The sequence below is a fragment of the Chiloscyllium plagiosum genome, chromosome 2 (genome assembly GCF_004010195.1).
Source record: "Chiloscyllium plagiosum isolate BGI_BamShark_2017 chromosome 2, ASM401019v2, whole genome shotgun sequence".
Lineage (NCBI taxonomy): Eukaryota > Metazoa > Chordata > Chondrichthyes > Orectolobiformes > Hemiscylliidae > Chiloscyllium > Chiloscyllium plagiosum.
The window spans coordinates 96568951-96590086 of NC_057711.1; the positions used below are offsets into that span (position 1 = coordinate 96568951).

Here is a 21136-nt window from a genome sequence, read left to right on the forward strand (position 1 = left end):
ATGATGATGTCCGCTCTGTTCATTGATAAATAATCTACATTATCACATTGTGTCTGTTTTAAAACAAAATTCAGTCAGAAACTATGACAGTTCAGTTATTAGGGCTGAATCCTGACAATGATTAAAAAAAACTCCCATTCCTTCAGCAAAACACAGAAAAACGTTAAAATCAATGACCTTTTTAATCATTTTGTCGTCACCTCATTTTATATGCTTTTTCCACCATTTTGTTTCAATTAATCCAGAAAATCTACTCAGCCACAAAGATCTTGGCTTCTTTAGATTAGACCAATGTAAGTTTATTGAGGAATTCATCATAATCTATTAAATAGTCGCATCACATCCCTTTTCTAGTGTAAACGTTTGACAAGGACCAGGCATGGGTTTAAAAGAAGTTAAGTAGTTTGTCTTTTCCCAAAGAGCTATGAACTTCCAGCTCACCACTCAGCACACCACAGAGAGAGCTGGATCACAACTGGGGCTGAGACCACATCATACAGAAGGTAAAATAGCATGTTTATTGAGAAAACTTTCTGATCTACTGGACTGGCCAGAGAAGGTTGCAGAAGAAGGTTACTGGTGTGTTTTTTCCTCATTATTGTTTGCTCCTGTTTGGCTGCCTCTCCCAGCTCTGATGGTGGGAAGGATATGTCAGAGGAAAAGGAATGTTTAGCCAAAACTGTCCTGCCATCATGGTGGGGTATGTTGGATGAACCAATTTCCCTATTTTAATATGTTTATAATAATCACATGGTTAAACATAGATGGTGCTTAAATATTCCTCAGACAGGAAGGACATTCTCACAGGAAATGCAATGATTTATGGTTATTGTGATATAGTGCCATATCTAAAAGGATTAAAATCTTCCCAGGCCTTAAAGGATGTGACAAGAATTCTGAGAGAAACATGTGAGAAGCCAAGTGAGGCCTTTCTAGATGAAGAATAACATGGCACATTGTCCCACTAAGTCCTGGACATTGTGACAAGATTTTGACTAATGATCAGCAGGAAACCAATCAACAAGACTTATTGCCCATTATCATCCTCATTATTATTTAATCTAACACAACTGACATACAGGTTCCTATTGTGCTGTCTGATAGGTTGAATCTGAACACCAAGACTTCCCGATCCAGTACCTGGTGACTCCAGCTTGACGTTTGATTCTCCAGACCTACATCTTCAACAATCAGCACCAACGTATCTCAGGGCATGTTCCAGGGCAGTAGCTGCATGCGCCTCATGTCTGCAAACACTGGTATCTACCACGTGCCAAGCACTCTGCTCCGCCATGACACATTTCTGATCAATTCTCAGAACACTTATGCACTGCTTTGCTGCAGTTAGGCATGTATCAGCAACTATTATTGTAATGTTGATCTCTAAAATGCAATGACCCGTTCATGAGTGATGCAAACTGGGAGGAGAAAGATTCACAGCCTAATCATCACTTACACTCTCTTACTATCTTTGTCACATGAAAGGACATACATTCATCAGATGAAAATTCAATGTCAAACATTCATGTTGAGGCATTCCATGGCCCATCTTGCCACTGTTCCATATCCAACTGTATGCAGGAAACCACAAAGATATTAGTTGTGCATGTGAATACTGACTCCTCACATTGTTAGGGTCTATTCTGTTTGTGTTTCTCACAGTCATCGCAAGCATGGACTGATGGTTTCAGCAACAGGAGTTATCACTTCTGTTACTACCATACAGATAGCATCAAAAGATGAAAATGGAACAGATGAACTAGTGAGCTCAGGACCAGCAGCAACTTTGAGCAGAACAGCATCCACATGAAGCAGCCATAAATGAAGGGCCTCTCAGGTTGGTTCAAGACACAAGGGTGAAAGTCTTTCATCCTCATGCCATTTCCTCTGGCTGAGAGTCATTAGGCTGATGCAGTCCAAGGATATCCAGGGACACTAACTGAATTATGCCAGCTGCTGGATTGGGTTATGATTCCAGAGAATAAGTGACCATCAAGATGGCTTTAATGTGACTGGCTCATTTACAAAGAATCATGGAGACATTTGTGGGATCGCTTGATTTCTTATTCTCAAAAGCAAAGACTGTGACTGATGCAATTATGTCAGGTCACTGCTACATCTCTTGCAGTTTAGACAAACTGGGAAATGAAAAGTTAAGAAAATTACTCTAGCTGTTGTAAAGGCTGCCTTTGAAGTGATCTGAAATTGGTGTTTAGTTGTAAAGGTGATGAAAAAGACAAGCGAGTGGAGCATTCACATCATCAAAGATATAAAATTGTGGGAGAAGTTACCATGTAATGATACCCTGAGAATATCTGAACAGACTGGAATCAAAAGAGATAGGTGAGAAGTCAATAAGGTGTACCTAATCTCTGACAAAAGAAGCTTGTTTGGTCTAGAAATATGTCCTATTTCAAAGGGTCATTTTATTTGATGATAACAGCAATATTAATTTCATGGTGGTTAGTGTGTTTATTGAAGTCAAAGTTTTTGTCAATCAATTTAGCAGAAAAGTTAGATTTGTCAACCACAAAGTTCTCAAACTTTGAGTTTTAAATTAAAAACCATTACAGCTTCCATTTATAGGCCAGAAACAACCATTTTCATTACAAAGATTAGAAATTGTAAAGCATCCTTCCAGTTTGTCTTTGATCTGAACAATTCAGATACATTTGCACACAACTAGTTACATGAAATCAGTATTTTTCATACCAAGCCAATATGCTGGAAGGAAAGCACAAACAGAAATTCAGATTGATGGTGCTGCTTTTTGGGGCACCGTTGGTGCATCATAATCAGAGTAATGTGGATATGGAGTCTGTAAGAGAGGTTGGTTCAGTTCACTTGCTGACAGTTTTCTTCTTCTGCGGCGTAAAAGTAGCGTGGAGATTGTGAAAACAATAGCAACCAAACATAGAGCAGATATGATCCCCACAGTTATCATCTCCAGCAACGAAAGTGGCTGATCTGCAGAGGATATGCAAGGTTAAGAATGTTTCATTCAGTCCAAATTGAACAAATATTGAGCAAAAATGTACCCATGTGACTGATTCAAGGTATGCCCATATGCAATTTTTGAAATACTCAACTGTAGGATATATTTTTGAAATCAACTTGCTCAAAATGTGTTATTACGCACTTCTACAGCAAGTGGAACTTGAACACAGGCCTTGTAGCTGAGGTAGGATGTGTTTTCCTGCACACACAAGAATCTGAGTACTAAAATTTATACCCAAAGCTCGGTATCTTTTGAGCATTTAGAAAGCTGTACTTGCATGTTTCAGTGGTCTTTTTCAGTCTGGAATTCAAAATACTTTTTACAGAGAACAAGCTGATTAATACAGGCCTGCTCATCACTGGTCATTACAGTCTGTTCCACCATTCAATATGATCATGTCCGATTTGATTTTAACCTCAAGTTCATATTCCTCAACACGCCTGATAATCTGCCTTAAAAATATTTAAACATTTTACATCAGCTGCAGTCTGAGGAAGGGAGTGCCAATGGGGTCTGTATTGAGAAAGAAAATGTTTCTTCAGTTGTTTTAAATGGCATCCCCATATTGTTAAAACATGACTCCAAGTTCTAGATTCTCTTCCACATCCACCCAATCAAATCCCTTCAGAACCTTAAATATTACAATTAAGTCATGAGGGAAGGGAAGGGGAGGGTTGGGGAAGAGCAGCTGTTTTAAACTCAAGTGGATACAAGTCCAGCCTCTCCTCAAAAGGCAATCACACATTCTAGGTATTGTCTACTAAACCTTCTTTCATCAGTTTCCAGCACATTAATATCTTTTAGAAAGAAGTTCAAGCCTGGTTGAAAGCTACACAAATTATTTAACACCTTCAAAACCTGATGCTTAAGATTGCTTATCCTATTCACTAAAGGGAGAAGGAGAAGAAGTGTTTGCTGGCGAAATGAAAACTTACTTGGCCATTGAATGTCATAGGTGTAGCCAAGATTTTCTGCAGGCACAAACATTTCTGCATTGGTGACTGGAGGCCAAAAAGGAACCATATTGTACTCTTGATTATGTCCTATGGGAGCATTTTCAAATGGAAAGGCTGATAAATCTGAGGAGAGAAAGGGGGAGGAAATGAAGTGATTTCTAAACCAAACATGGTGGCATTAACTAGGCATACGAACCATTTCATTGTACGATATTAGCAAAAGAAAACTCCAAGTGCTAGAATTCATACCAAGTGAAGGGACCGAAGAGATAAACAATGTTCTTTGGGGAGAGTGTAGATCCTTTTTCAGAACTGGAAGATTATTGTGGAGAAAGTGTATTTTTTTAAAAAAGGAACTGGGCAACATGTAAAGCTGAGGGATCACAGACAAATAATGAGAATGATGTGCAGAGTGCTTGTGGATATGACTAAAGAATGGAAGTTGTGTTCCAGTTAAGCAAAATTTGAAATAGATCCAGGCTTCAGATAGAAGACACCTTTGGTCTAGTCCCATGACGCAAACTATGCTAAATGGAACAGATTTAGAATTGGGTACTCTGGGTAGTCATAAGCAACAGAAGTATATTTAATAGGATGCAACATGTTGAATCATATGTCATTTGACCAATTAGGATAAAGCTAAGGGATCAATCCTGGGTCAATGCAGAGTGTAGAACACCAGGTGGAGCGTAAGAAATATGATGCCAACCTGGTGAACAAACAATAAAGGGCTACAAAAGAGACGCAAATGGAACAGTGCATCTTAGAACAAAGTGCTCCCACAATCAGGGGAGCAGATCAAAGCTCTGACCAGGACACAGCCACTCCTAAATGGTAGTGGACAATCAACCATTATATCAGGTCACACACAGCTTGGCTGACAGTTCTAATTATCACAGATTCATAAGGATGGGATAGAGAGGTCCTTGAGAAGACAAGCAGAAAAAAGATTTACCAGAATTAAATGTATTGTCAGGATGAGGAATTTACTATATGTATAGGTTGATGAAGCTGGGAATTGTGATCAGTGACTCAAGGGGAGATTGGATAGACAGGTAAAAGATTATGATAAGCTTGAACAACAAAACACTGTCCACATCAGCTGATTTTACAATGGTGTTTTGGTACAAAGCATAGAATGGGTTGGGGATGGGGGGGGGTAAACAGTGAGGAATGTGAGAAAAAAGTTACTTAAAAACAACATGGTCATGATAGAGAACATGCTGTCCAACAGAATGCTGGAAACAGAAACAGAATTATTTCTGAAAAAAAGGAATTTGGATTGGCTAGTGGAGTTTAATGAAGATGCCATGGGGACAGGGTTTGGAAGTGGACTGGCAGAACTGGTTTATGCTTGATGGGCCCAAATTGACCCTGTATGCCATTATGTTTCTAGGACTCTAACTGGCTATGGTCCTTGACAACATACAGGAAATAGCTGAGAATAGGTTAGTATCTGTCAGAAAAGATCATACATTAGTGAGGGGTTTAGATTTGTGATTTAACTTTTTGGAAAACTAGCCTTGCAATAACAGTTTGCTGTTACTATTGGGGAAGGTTGAAACTAATTTAGCAGGTGAATGGGTTTGAGGAGAGACCACTAAAGAAAAAGGGGTAAAAAAAAGACAAGGTACACAGAATTGGCACAGATAGCACCAGAGTAAGAAATGGTAAAGTAATATGTAGGTTAGTGAATGTAAATACAATAAAGCCTGTATTTGATTTACTGAGCTGGGATGTGAATGTATGACATGTTTCATGATGTTGGTCCACTGTTTGTAACCATGCAATTGGATAAGCAGTCCAGAATAAAGTTAGTCAATCAGGGTGGAGGTAGGGTGGTTCAATGTACTTAAATCACACTTTAGCAGACAAAACTGGCACAATGAACCATCTGTAAAGAGTGACTCAGTTAGTCAAGCTACATTCCCACAAGGAGGATAAAGGTGAAACATCAAACCAGAACACTCTGGACGAAGAAAAAATATAGAAAGCAAGATAAAATGGAGCAGATTTTAGGTCAACAATATTACAAGGTGAAAATGGGTTTAATATACAAAGTTCAGAGAAGAAATTTTAATTTTTTTTAAAAACTAAGCACAAGAAAAGGTCATGCATATATGAAGGAATTCCAAGTTTTCTATAAGCATCCAAGTAATTGGTGGATGGCAAGGGAGGTGCAGAGTTGACAAGTGATCAAATGAAAAAAGGGAATTGATTCATGGAGGCATATGGCATCTATAAAGGGAATAAAAACAGTACTTTGCATCTGTCTTCACCAAGGAAGATACTGCCAAAGTTTAGAGGTGGTAGCTGAAATGTTGGATGGATTACAAATTGGTTAAAAAAAGGACATTAGACTACACACAGTTTGAAAATCCCTATGATCTAATGCATCCAGAGGTACAATCATATTGGAGTGCTGCAGATAAGATTTGAGAATGGTTCCAACAACCTGCAGCATTGAAGGCTAAGGGATGACCTTAGAGGTTTATAAAATCATGGGAATAGATGAGGTAGATGGCATAAGTTTAAAAGGTGAGAGGGGAAAGATTTAAAACGAGAGACCTGAGGGACGATTTCCACAGAGGCTGGTGCATATATAGAATGAGCTGCCAGAGGAAATGTTTAAGGTCAGTATAATTACATTTTAAAGACATTTGGACAGGTTCGTGGATAGGAAGGTAGAGAGTGATATAGGCCAAATGCAGGCAAATAGGACTAGTTCAATTTAAGAAACCTGGTCAACTTGGACGAATTGAGCCAAAGAGTCCATTTCTGTTGTAGGACTATGATTCCATTAAGATTGACTATTTGAATACTGATTTGTAACAAATATAGTCATTCCATCAAGGTCACTGGGTCAAATTCCTGAATCATCCTTCCAAATAGGACTGAAGGTGCCCCTACTTCCAAGGGCTGCAATGGTTCACATGGCTGCTTACCACTGCCTTCTCCGAGGCAATTAGGAATGGGTAATAAACGCTGGAATAGTCAATTTTGCTCACGTCATGAACTAGAAGAAAAGTAAATGCTGGAGAAACTCATTAAGCAGCATCTGTGAAAGAGAAAAAAATGTGTTAAAATTTCAAGTTCTATATGACTCTTGAACCCAAGAACTGTCCTGACCAATACACAAGTTATTATAAAGATGTCCAAACTCTTATTTGAAATCTCCATAAAAAGATCAATATTAAAAAGGTCCAGCAACAATAATTAAAATGAGTTTGTCGGATTACCTGCTTTACTCCTCTTCAACCATTCATCAAAGATTGCATCAGTAAATGTATGCAGTAAAACAAAGATAGGGTCATTCGGAGACAAGTGGGTTTGTCCACCAGTTCCATTAAGAAATAAATGTGCCAAATTATGTAAACTGCGAACTGCTGGATCATACAGTCCTGAAGGATCATTATAACCTAGAAGGCAGACCACAACCAATTCAAAAGTTAAAAATTAGAAAGGCAGTATATTTAAGGCAAATTCTAAAACTAGCACAGGAGTCCTGTTTGAGTAGACAATTTCCCCTTGAATCTGTTCCCCTCAGCATTCACTAAGATTTGGCTACAACCCAACAGGAGTTAACCTGCCTTTGTCCCATATTCTTTAAAACACTTTAGGAGAACGAAACAAACCTCTCAAATAGCATACATTTTTAAAATTGTGAAAGAGTTACCAATTTCTATTAGTTTGTGTGGAAGTCCTCAACTTTGAGGAAGATCTAGCACTAATTTTAAAGACTATGCTGCCTAATATCAGAAATAATAGTTCCACTAACCTGATTATTTCTTCACTTATCTTTGAAGTTACTTCACCCTTAAAAATCATTCATGGTAATATCATTTTCTCCAGCTTTCCTGCATGCCGTAAGCTGGTATATTCAGCTCCCAGCCCTGGTGATTGGAAGTCTGCCCTTTCACCTTTACCCATTATAGCAGTGTTGCCTCAAGCTATATAGAGTTAATTGCTTCTGATGGAAAGAAATGCCTAAAGTCCTTTAAACTAGGTCTCTTGGTTGAATCACTTTTGACCTTTCACTTTTCCCTTTGCGATTGCCCAAAGCACAGTTTTTGACTTGAGCTCTACTTGGTGGGCCGAAATAGCCATTATCTGTACTGCAGGGATTATATGATACTAGCTTTTCTATCTGACCCTAGTAGTTTTTTCTTTAATTCACAGAATGTGGGGATTTATCCTGGAACAGGAACTACAACCATCATCATATTTAGTACAATAGAGGAGCGTGAGAGAGCAAGAGTTCTCCACCACTGCACTGCCATTGATTCCACTGTTGTGCAGGGTTATTGATTGCAGATGGTCAAAGTCAGCATTTACTGGCCTTGACATCACTGTTCACCAGAAGCTTAGTGGCCCTTGTAGATCACAAACTTAAATAACAATTTATTGCAAAGCATTACTGACACCTTCAATCATTTTACAGATGATGGAGTACAGCAGCAATTGACCAGGTTGCATTTGTCTTGTGAAAACAACATCCTGGGCAATTATCCATATTTTGAGTAATGGATACTGGTGTGTCAAGCTCTGGAGCACAAGTCTTTATTACTATTACCACAATGCTGTCAGGCTCCATATCCTTTGGTGCATCCGTGCCTAATAGTTTCTTGATATCACATGGTGTGAGTCACATTGGCTGAAGACAGGCATGTGATGCTCGGACCTCTGAACTCAAGCTGGATTATGCACTCAGCACTTTTGGCTGAAGCGCAAATGCTTTAGCCTTCTCTTTTTTGTCCAAAACTAGATTGTTGAGTTCTACACATAATGGACACTGGGTGAATGGTTATGGAGAGGAGGCTGACTCCCGCTCTGATAACTAAAGCCAAGATATCCAGACAGGCTCACCTCAATCTGTTTAAAAAGTAGTAAGACAAGTGGTATAACCCAATCCACCCCGCAAATCTGTTAAAAAAGAGAAAAAGAAAGGAAATCCCTTCACTCATTCTATAATCAACAAATAATTTATTTATCTAACTCCAACAGTGAACAAATTAATAGAACCACTAACAAACTAAACAATTCCCCTCTAATTACTAGCTATTACCAAATAAAACAACATTCCAATGGTGTTCCATTAAAAATTCTCAAAATTACAGGCAGAATACATCTTCCTGAATACCCCACACCCTCTCCACTGATCTTTCAGGATGCCTCCTCAATTCTTGCATCAGGAACTACCTCTTTCCATTCTTATGTTAGGAATTTTAGTTAAGAGTACCACTGTACTTTTCATCATATGATAGTAATTCAGATAGTAATCGCTTTAGATGGCAGTTTGCTCTCCCTGATTTTCGAATATATCCTTGATGACCTATTAATCTCTTTACAATCTGATTGGTTCCAGGTTGTCACAACCATCAGATTTAAATTCAATTGTTCCTTTGCCGAAGTGCCTGGTTTAAAGTAATTGACTAAATTTTAAAAATCTGTTGTGCCTGCTAACAGTATAGTCTTTTGGTACAAATATTTTCAATTTGATCACCTGGAACTGGCAAGCTGCTGCCCACAGATCTTTTTAAATCTTTAAGCATCGTGAAAAAAAAATTAAACCATGTACTCTTTACACCTTTCCCTCTGCTATTTTACACACAAATTCCAACATCCTGCCTTCCAATCCACAAATACTCTACCCAACTTCACAAAAGCAGGAAATAGGAATACAGGAATGGGATGTGGACTTAAGATATGAGAGACATAACAGCCTTTGTCCACACCAATCCCTCAATCTCTTATTTTCCCAAATCCTCCTTAGCTCTGGTAATAATCCAGAAATTGTAAACTTTTTAGGCCCTGTTAAGACAAGGCCATTAGTAAGAAATAGGTAGCCATTTGGCCCTTGAACCTGTTCCACCATTCATTAGGAGTTGGGCAGATCTGACATTCCTCATGCCCATTTTCCTGCCCTTCCCAATAACCTTTTGATTTATTACTGTCACTTGTACAAGTGTTGTCTTACATGCTTTACAGGCAGATTGTACTATAAGTACATCAGGATAACAGAACACAGAATGCAGGGAAGTATTACAGCTGCCAAGAAGATGCAGACAAACATTTGAGAGGTCTATTCAAAGTCTGATAATAGGGAAGAAGCTATTCTTGTGACAGAAGAGGGTGGAAAGTGCAACCGGGGTGGGGGGTCTTTGATGTTGGTTGCTTTCCCTATGCTGCAGGAGTATAGATGAAGTCAATGGATGGGAAGTTGCATAATGGACTGGGCTGTGTTCACAACTCTGTAATTTCTTGCAGTTTTGAGAAGAGAAGTTGCCACACCATGCTGTGATGCTTTCATTGGTTCAGCTATTAAAATCTGAGAGAGTCTTTATAGACATGCCAAATTTCCTTAGCATACTGAGGAAGTTGAGGCTTTATGCTTTCTTAACAGTAGTATCAACATAGATGGACCAGCACGAATTGTTGGTGATCACCACTCCCAGGAACTTGATGATATTGGCCATCTCCACCTCAGCACCATAGATAAACAGGGACTTGCCCTCCACTCCGCTTCCTGAAGTGGATGACCAGTCCCTAGTTTTGCTGGTGTTGAAGGAGAGATTGTCTTTACACCATGCTGCTAAGTGCTCTTTTCTGCACTTGATTTTGATGTTTGAGTTATGATATACAATAGTGGAGTCATCAGCAAACTTGCAAATTGAGTTGGTGGGGAATTTGGCCAGTGTGTGTAAGGACTAAGTACGCAGCCTTACATGGCACACAAGATTAAGATTATTATGGAGGTGGTGTTGTCACCTGTCCTTATTGACTCCAGTTTGGTAGTCGGGAAGTTGAGAATCCAGAGACAACTCCATCCTAACCTTCCAAATAAAAATGACGGACAGGGCCCTTTTGAAAAGATGGGGTGCCTTCTGGTTTACAAATTTAACAATGTGATACTCACTTGGTTAATGAAAAATCCAGCCCACCTCCTTTGAGATCCAATCCCTGAACTTTCCTCTGGACCTCCTAAGATTGCAGGATCTCAACCTACTTAATTTCTAGCTCATTAAAGTTAATCTCTGCTTGGAAGAAAGCTGTTTTCCATCCATCTACTGATCATACCCTTGACACTAAGAAGGGAACACACTAAGCATAAAGCCCTGAGACTTGCTACCTAAACCCCATAGATATGGAATCCCTAATGGACTAAAATTCACACACTTTAAATGGTGTCTTTCTTAGAAATTTGTCCTATCGTGAAACTGTTTACTTTTGAAAATATTGTCATTCCTAATACAAATTGGTTTGAGTGTGCCATACTTCTGTGAATGGTCAGCTCTTCAGATCCTATCAACTGATCTGAACCAGCTTATCAGTCTTCGGTAGCATTAGTGGTTGAGAGCTCACCACCTTTTAGTCAGTGAAACTTTCAGCCTCTTGAAGATTCTGTCACCAGCTGAGCATGTTCAGAGCCCTGTGCTCAGTTTCAATTTCTCTTGCATATGTGGCTGTCTAGACCATACAAACCATCCTGGGATTCCCTCAGTGCAATACTTATGGGGAAGTACAGACTTCTGCTGACTTTTTTTAATGAAATAGGTTTTTACTGCGAGGTTACTATAAAAATTACAAATCACTCTTGGAGGCTATTATAACAGCTTTTAGTCATTCAACTACCTGGGTTTGCAAAACTGACCAAATAACACTTGAGCATTTCTTACACTGCATTTATTCAAGCATATCCCTCAGCACCATTTTCCACTAAAAAGCAGAGGCAAGGAACCCACTGTGTAATAAAATCAGATTTCAATACTGGTTATCGCAAGTTTTTTTTATTTATGTAAACTAATTTTATTGTTATCAATATTCAATCTTTTGGTTACTTTTATCTCATGTTATTGTATTCACCCAATTATAACATTTATGCTTGTCTAATTACAATATTCAATTTCTAACAGCATTGTTAGAGCCAAACTTTATCCTCATCAGTAGCTATTATCTTGAATGCTGTCTTATATATCACTTGACAGTTAAATTTTTTTTGACCCTACATTAAAAAGGTTTTTCTTTGACTTTTGTATTCAGCAGTTTTATTTTCTATCACTGTCAGCATTTTCCTTTAGAGACCCTTACTAAAAACACTTTACAAATCATTGTAAAACTATTATTAACTATACTTACCTTCCACTGTGTTTCGGAAGCTATTTTCGGAATTGGAGTAGAAAGGTGGTGTATCATAATCAGATACTTCTAAACATTTTGCTACGTCCTGAGCATCAGGGAGACGCTGCACCATTGGTCTAGCAACATTCCCTCCTGGATTCCGTCGGATAGGACCACCCTCAGTATCTGAAGATAGTGGTATGAACATGTTAGGATCTTTACTATCTTACTCTTTGTTTAGCAAAGAGCAAGCTTAATAGATTGTCAACATAGCCAAAGGTCTAAGTTGCATACAGATCTGAGTGTCCGCATACATGCCTTGCACAAGGTTAGTATGCATGTACAGCAAATTATTAGGAAAGCTGATTAATAATAATGGTGAGGGGAAACAGAATGCAAAAAAAAGTAGAAGGTTGTACTTCAGGGAGACAGATTTGAATATTGCATACAATCGTGGTCACCTTATTTTAAAAGGTGGACTTACATGCATTGGAAGCAATTCAGAGGAGGTTTACTAAATTTATACCTGGAATGGCCATGTTTTGAGAGCTTGGACAAACTAAGCTTGTATCTTTTGGAATTTTTGAAAAGTAGGAGATAATTTGATTAAAACACATGGGTGGTGACAATGTACATGTGGATAGAACATTTCTTTTTAATGGGAGAATCTATAATGTGAGAGGAGGCTCACTTCGAAAAGAAAGAGATTACCCATTTATAATGGAAATCATACAAAATTCCCTTCGTCTGTACCTCAAGAGTCTTTAAAGCTCACTTCTGGAAAAGGTGGTAGAAACAGTCTTTGAATAATTAGGGTATAGATAGGTTGATAGATTCATGGTAAGAAAGGAATGAAACATTAGACGTAGGCAGGAATGTGGATTTGAGATTAAAAGTCAGATCAGCCATATTCTTACTGAATGTCTAAGCAATCTTGAGTGGACACTGAAGGCTACCCCCCTTGTGCATAGCCTCAACCACATGTCAAGAGCCTCCAATTCAAGACCTGAAAGAATACCACCCAGAGAGAAGTATTTTGCATCAATATTTACTGTGGAGAAAGTCAGACATAACATGACATCAGGTTATAGTCCAACAGATTTACTTAAAATTTCAGAGTGCTGCTCCTTCATCAGGTGAAGAAGTAGTGTGTTGAAAGCTTATGAATTTGAATACACCTGTTGAACTATAACCTGATGTCATGTGACTTCTGATTGTCTACACAGTCCAACACTGGCTTCTCCACGTACTGTGGAGAAAAACACAAGCTACAGAACTTGGGGAAATAAATAGTGATATCTTGGGAAATGCATGTATTAGAAGAGTCTGAAAACAAGTGGATAAATCTGCAGAACCTGATCGGGTGTGTCCCAAAACTTTGTGGGAAGCGTTTGCTAGGCCCCTTATGGAGATACTTTTATCATCGATAGCCACAGGTGAGGTGCCAGAAGACTGGAGGTTGGCTAACATGGTGCCATTATTTAAGAAACGTGGTAGGGAAAAGCCAGAGAACTTTAGATCAGTGAGCCTTATACTCAGCTGTGGGTAAGTTGTTGGGGGGGATTCTGAGGGACAGGGTTGTATGTATTTGGAAAGGCAAGGACTGATTAGGGTTTAGATCAGAGTGGTGCTGGAAAAGCACAGCAGGTCAGGCAGCATCCGAAGAGCAGGAAAATCGATGTTTCAGGCAAAAGCCCATCATCAGGACTGATTAGGGATAGTCAACATGGCTTTGTGCATGGGAAATTGTATCTCACTAACTTGAGTTTGAAGAGGTGACAAGATTGATGAAGGTAGTGGACTTTGTCAACATGGTTTGACAAGGTTCTTCATGGTAGACTGGTTAGCAGGATTAGATCATATTGGAATCCAAGAAGAATTAGCCATTTGGATACAGAACTGGCTTGAAGGCAGGCGACAGAGGGTGGTGATGAAGGGTTGCTTTTCAGAATGAAGGCCTGTGATTAGCAGTTTGTCACAAGGATCAGTGCTGGGTCATATTTCTAGCCATATGATTTGGATGTGGTCTGTTATGGCTGCCCATGACAGAAGGGTATAAAATGGCTGACTAAAGCCCCAACAAGCTTTGCAATACATGTTTGACAGAAATTAGAGATTGTGGGAAAGATGTGGTCTCAGCACAGTTTCACTTTGCACAGATATCTGGGATAACAGAACAATAGCTAAGAATATTCCACTCAACTTAAGAGAAACAATTAATTTTTCTTCTAATCATTTCCAATATTATGAGTGCTTTTAAACTAAGATTCTTCAAGATAATTATAAACAGACTCCAAAGTGGTTATAGATATAATATAACAATCAATATATTAGAATGTTTAAAAACTAATTACAAGTAATGGAAGGAGGCCTCTTCTTCGAGCAAAGACAGCATTTAGTAAAAATCTGTGTTACACTCTGGTATAAATAACAGATTAAAATAGACTACAGCTGCCATTACTGGATGGCAAGGGATTCCTCGCAGTAAAACAAGTGTCTGACGTTTAACTTCTTATGCACTAAAATGGTCCAATCAAAACAATAGCCAGCAATTACTAATATAGAGTGATGCACTGAAAACCAAACCAATTGAACAACCCAGCATTAGTTGGCCAATAAAATACAGGGAGTGTGAGGATCTGCCACCATGTTAGAGTCAAGAAAATTTGCTTATATTAAAATCAGACTGCCATTGACCTTGCTTCCAATTTGAGCCAAAGATTAAGGGGGCAATTGAGCCCTCACACAGAGGCCAGATTCATGGTGGTCTCTGGCCTCTTCAAGATACCAGGAAATGCTTGAATAAACTACTACATGCCTGAACTCTGCCATCTCCTGAAATTTATTGCCTTAGAATGGATTGGTCTGACATGAGTAGGAGAAATGGTAAGTAAGTTTGCAGATGTCAAACTTGGTGAGTAATGGAGAGCAAATGTTGTTCCTCAAAACAATGGGACCTTGATCACAGGGTTGAGGAGTGCCAGATGGAGTTTTGTTGAGATAAATGTGAGTTGTTGCATTTTGGGGAGGCAAATCAAGGCAGGATGTATACACTTAACGGTATGATCCTGGAGAATGTGCTCAAAGAGACCTTGGAGTGCAGGTTCATAGTTCCTTGAAAGTGGCATCACAGATAGGGTAGTGAAGGTGGTGTTTGCTACATTCCCCTTTACTCGTCAGTGAATTGAGTATAGGAGTTGAGATGCCATGTTGTGGCTGCACAGGACATTGGTTAGGCCACTTTTGGAATACTCTGTGCAGTTCTAGTCTCCCTGCTATAGGAAAGATGTTGTGAAACCTGAAAGGGCTCTGAAAAGATTTACAAGGATGTTGCCAGGGCTGGAGAGTTTCAGTTATAGGGTGAGGCTGAATTGGTTGGAGTTATTTTCCCTGGTTTGTCAGAGGCTGAGAGGTGACCTTAGAGAGATTTATAAACTCATGAGGAGTATGGATGTGATGAACAGCCAAAGGTCTTTTCCCAAAGGGTCGACAAGTTTAAAACTACAGCATATTGATTTCGGGTGAGAGAAGATTTAAAAAGGACAATTTTTTTCACTTATAGGGTGATGCATATATGGAACAAGCTGCCAGAGGAAGTGGTGGAAGCTGGCTCATTTATGACATTTACAAGGTACCTATCCGGATGCATGGATAGGAAGGGTTTAAGAGAGATATGGGCTAAATACTGGCATATGGGACCAAATCAATTTAGGATCTGGTCATTGTGGATGAATAGGACAGGTGGGTTTCTTTCTGTGCTGCACAACTCAATGACTAAGATTGCATTTGATATCCAGCCAAGTATTCATAATAGAAAAGCTTCATAGTGAAACCCTTTCATTTTAAAATGATATGTCTGACCAGTATAAGGGAACAAATGTAGTCATTTTCTCTTAAAAGCAGGGTTTTGTTAAATAAGTCATTCACCAGTCAATTTAAATCTGAGCACTATGTTATAGGTGAGTTTTGCTTACACGTATTAAATTATGGTACTTTCTCCATTAGTAATACTGTACTGCATATGCACAATTATGAAACTGCTTACAATGAAGAAAATATACTTACCTTAAAAGAGGGCTGTGCCTTGAGACAAATCACTGCATTAAAGTCATATCTACAGTATAATACAACACCATTTGTGACATTTGAAGATAATACTTTAGACTTTTGGTTTTCAGAACAGTCAACTTCTCTGAACTGAAACCTGGCATGCTCTTAATAGGCTTTCAAAATCTCTCATGATCTGATAGAAATGGCATGCCGGAGAAAAACAGAATTTCAGCCCCTATTTAAAATGCAAATCTGACTTCGGCAGGAACGTACATTTTGCACCTGAGGCAACTGACCTAAAAAAAAGTACGGAGTTAAAAAGCAGTTCTAAATGATTAGAATAAATAAGTTGTCTGAAAAAAAATGAGAACGCTAATAGACAACACAGATACCATTACATTACCAAGTGTACTTTGCAGGTTAAACTAGTGGGAAAGACCAAGAGGAACAGTTTTAAAAAGAAATTATAAGGTGGTGCCAAAAGGATAGAATGCAACTTAAAAGATACATTGTCAACATTTTTTCATTTTGCACTTGCAAAAAATACCAAATGTCAGGGAAAACAACATTTAAACTGTATGAAAATGAAAGAGCATTGTCAGATGATGAGACAGTTAACTGCCAAGCTTATAGTAAAAGGGCAGAGAAGGAGAGGAGTTCAAAAATGCATTCAGGGGAATTTTCTTCATCAGTGTATTACCAATCCAACAAGAAAAGAGTCATTGCTGGACCTGGTTGAGGGGAAGGAGCTAGGTCAAGCATTCACTCTGAAGGAAAGTGAAGTGATCATAGTATTGTAAGTTTTAGGATGGCTATCAAAAATGACAAGGAATAATCCCAAGTAAAATTATTTTGAAAAAGACCAGCTTCATTAGATTGAACACAGACCTGACCATGTAAAGTGCAATCAAGATTTGGTGGTCAAAACTGTAACAGAACATTGGGGTTCTCTTTGTAGTGGAACTAGTTTAGGTGCAGTCAAAGTACATACCCTTGAAGGGAAGGTGAGCAGATTCGATAAAGATGTTCAACATGTTGAAGTGGATGAGATAATAGGTAAAGATTGGCCCATTGGTGACAAGAGAACCAGGATATGCAAAATTTTTAGATTGGCCAAAGAACCAAAGGCAAAGAAAAATATTTTAACCCAGTGAGCGGTTAGGATTTAGAATACATTGCCAGAAGACTGGTGGGGGAGGATTAAAAAACAGCTTTCTGAAGCCATTTAGATAAACAACTGAAGGAAGAAAAAAGCTTAGCAACAGGATAGGAGAGAGGAGTGGGGCTTCCAAGATTGTTCTTGTAGCGAGCTAGCCTAGACCTGATGGGCTGAAGGGTGGTGAAGTGATTCTAAGTGATTGTCAAGACAATAGGTTACTGGTGTCCAAACTTTCAAGGAGCAGAGTGAACTTTGCAATAAGCAACCTAAGAAATGAGAAAAATACTACAGTTTTTCCCTGTCCAATTTTATTCAAAAAAATCACCCAGCTTCTAAATAGATAGAGATAAAAGTGTTCCATTTCCTGCAATTTTCTCTTCGTGGTATTTCTAAATGGTTACCATTGCAGATAGTTCCCAGAGTATCGTAGTCTTCCAAACTTTCACAGAGGTTACGCCATTGGGAAAAGATCGAGTTCGGACTTATTAAGGTTGGGTCAAAATTGTTTCTAGCTCCCATTAGGTCATCAGTGCAGATGTCACAGGTATTTCTCCCTGTGGCAAAATTCCAGTATGGAAGTGAAAATGTGGGGTCCTGCAGCATCACCTATATCAATGAGCAAAGCAAAACAAAACAAAACAAAACAGTCAGTCAGTCAGTCTTATATAGGATACAAGCGTGTTAATCTGAAAACTTTGTTTACAAAATAATTACTATTGAAGAAGTACTGTAAAAAAAGAAAGAGTTACAAGGAGGTGGTTTTAGAATGGATTTTATCTTGGCTCAGTAAATCCCAAGTTGGAAGGTGTCTGGTCAAACCATAAAATCAGAGTCAATTAAGCCAATGCAAATTGTGGTCCACTTCCAAATTTTGATATTCTCCCAGCTTCAATATGCTGCATTAACATCCATTCCCCTCAAAACTAGTCAATGTTGTGCCACCTATTATTAGAAATTAAAAGCTATCACTTCATCATTGGATGTGTTCAAATGAATAGTTACAAAGTCATTCACTTAGAGTGATTTCTGTTAATGTTGTCCTTGATAATCGACCTGAAAGATCTGGTATCAGGACTCAACACCAGTCACTAATACATCTCAGAAATGCTAATACTCCTGCACATGCGCAGTACTTAACAGTTTAAAATTGCATTTGTAGTTTTTAAAAGCCTATCTGGATTGTCACATAATTCACTCCCTTTTAGTCCCAGGCTGCTTACCCTATTCTTCATTTTACAGATTTACTGTGTTTTTCACTGCTTAAAATCTGCTCACTTCAGTAATATGAAGTAAAACACTTGGAACATCAAAGTACACCACAGGAACATACATCCTGACACTCAGCCAACCTCCCTCCTAGCTGATCCCCATCCCATTCACCATTGGTGTGAGCATTAACCAACAGTCCCTTAACACTCTCACAATCCTATCCTGTTTCTACCTAGTTATTCTCATCCAATCCCATGTTTACCCAACCTCCTGGAGTTGCTGCCTCCCACCCATCACAAAAAATATAGGCATGGAGGCCAAGGCTGAAGGCAGGTGTTGTTAGAGAAGTGTGGGAGTGACAGTGAGCAGACCTAGTTGGGGCAAGGGGAGGCCAAGCATTTGAGGCAAGGGGATAGGGTTGGGTTGAAGTTAGCCTTCTTCACCTTAGAAATATTAAAGTCATAACAATTTACACCTCCGTTACTGGATCTAAGTTTTATGATGCAGTGATCACTTTTATCCAAGTGTCCCCCACAGATACTTTGTCCAATTGGCTGACCTCTTTCACCAGCACCAGATCCAGTAATGCTCCCTTTCATCCATGGGTACCCACATAGGTTGCACTTATGCGTACATTTGTGGGATATCTGGAACATTTCTTAATACAGTCCTACATAGACAACATTACTGGTGCTGCTTCCATCTGTCATCTGGAATCGGAAACTTAATCCATTTCACTTCCAATTCCCACCCTGCTTTCCTTGAGATCTGTTTCTATTTCTAGGGAATATGTCAGCCACTAATATCCACTACAAACCCCTCGGACTCCAACTATCTGAACTATACATCTGCAAGTTCTAATCTGCCAATAATCCATTCTCTGGTCCCAGTTTGTCTGATGATTCCAGTAAGAAAAACAATAGGGTTCTCTTGCTCCTCAATAACCACCCCAACAGCATCCATATCTAAAGCATCATAAGCTGACATTTCAGCAATCTCCATTCGAGACAAAAAAAAATTGCAGATGCTGGAACCCAAAGTAGACAGTCGGGAGGCTGGAAAAATGCAGCAAGGGTTACATTTTGGGTGTAACCCTTCATCAGGACTGGCAAGAAGGGTTACACCCAAATCTTCGACTTCGCCATCTCCTAATGGCGTGCTGTGTCCTTCCAGCCTCTGGAAAAGTGCCTCTTGATGTTTCATTACATTAAGACCACTATGAGCCTACAGTTTGTTGTAAAATAATAATGTACTAATTCTCTGGTAACTTGTCTGGTTAGGGCATCAATTGCTCGATCTTCCCCTGATGATTTGGGGCATGAGGACTTTTCACTGTGCTAATCTCCCAGTGTTTGTAAGGTAAGGTTCATTTAAGTTAGTTCCCTGACAATGTAGTGACCACAAAATGGCAACCCTCTCACTGGCGACCAACAAAGAAAAATCACAAGGTTGAATACAACATACCGAGAAATAGATGTTGCATTCACAAAGACTCACTGCATACCTTTTTTTGGTTAGTTCAGTTGGCTGGACGACTGGTTTGCAACGTACAGTATTGCCAGAGTGAGTTCAAGTGGGACCCATATTGACCTAACTTTCTCATTATCTCATCTTGCCAGCAGGGTGGTGACCGCCAAGTTAAACCACTACCAGTCATTTCCCTCTGACAAGGGGGCATCCCTTTAGGACCACAGCGACTTTACATTTACTGCATGCCCTTACCATGTTAAATACAGCCTCTCACACCCTCCTGTGTGATTCGGGAGTAAGGTGGGGGAGGATCTATCCTTACCTGCATGTCTTGTTCTAGTTGCAGTAGATGGTAGCGGTGCCAGGTGAGAAAGGCAGGCCCCTCATGGGAGAAGTCGATGCCCCCGAAGGTGCGACCCTCGCCCAGGTAGGTTTTACTGACTGAGTAATAGTGGCTCCAGACGAACAGGTTGTAAATAGAGATGTTCTGGAAAGGGGGCAGTTGCCCGGCGCTCAGGTTGCCAGGGTGGCGGATAACGATTACTAGCTCAGGGTGAGGGGTGACCTTGGCGAGGTGCAGGGCACGGACAAGGCGCCTCCTGTTGGTGTCACTCAGGCTCAGCACATCCTGACGGCGGCGCAGCGGCAGAGCCGGGCTCCGGCAGTCGACCCCACTCCAGCCCGGACGGCACAGGCTGCAGTCGGAACCGGCGAAATTCGCAGCGCAGCGACAGCCGCGGCGGAAGAAGCGCAGGGGCCAGCGCTCCCGCTCGTCCAGACCATCGTGGGGGTACTGGGGACCGTGAGGGGCCGAATCGGCCCCTAACTCAACGCAAGAACCCCGTCCCCGGCTGGAGCTGCAGCGGTCAGCGGGGTCCGAACTCGGACCTGGGCAACACTCTCCACTTCGCAGCATCTCTGGTTGCATACACACCCGGGGGAACTGAGCCAATACTGCCCTGGAGTAAAGCACAGCCAGCATCAGGCAGATTGCAGCGAAAAACACTGATCCCATTTGTCCCCCACCCCTCAAAACAACACCTTTCAATTTCTTGTTACAATTTCACTAATTTCTCTCTGCATCAAGATGATGTGGACTGACTTCATTGGGAACTAATCCTCTCCTCGTCTTTTAAATACCCAATTATCTCATACCAAAGTCTGCTGTTCACCTCG

General features: G+C 39.9%; 1 protein-coding gene across 1 annotated transcript; it reads right to left on the bottom strand.

The window, feature by feature from the left end:
* Nucleotides 1-2406: 2406 nt before the first annotated feature.
* On the bottom strand, nt 2407-21136 carry LOC122562109 (5,6-dihydroxyindole-2-carboxylic acid oxidase-like). Its single transcript, XM_043714637.1, has 6 exons — nt 20283-21136; nt 17683-17887; nt 12091-12258; nt 7194-7373; nt 3934-4077; nt 2407-2967 (listed from the first exon to the last, which is right to left on the bottom strand). The coding sequence occupies exons 1-6, from the start codon at nt 20973-20975 to the stop codon at nt 2750-2752; spliced, it is 1608 nt and encodes a 535-aa protein (XP_043570572.1). The 5' UTR covers nt 20976-21136; the 3' UTR covers nt 2407-2749.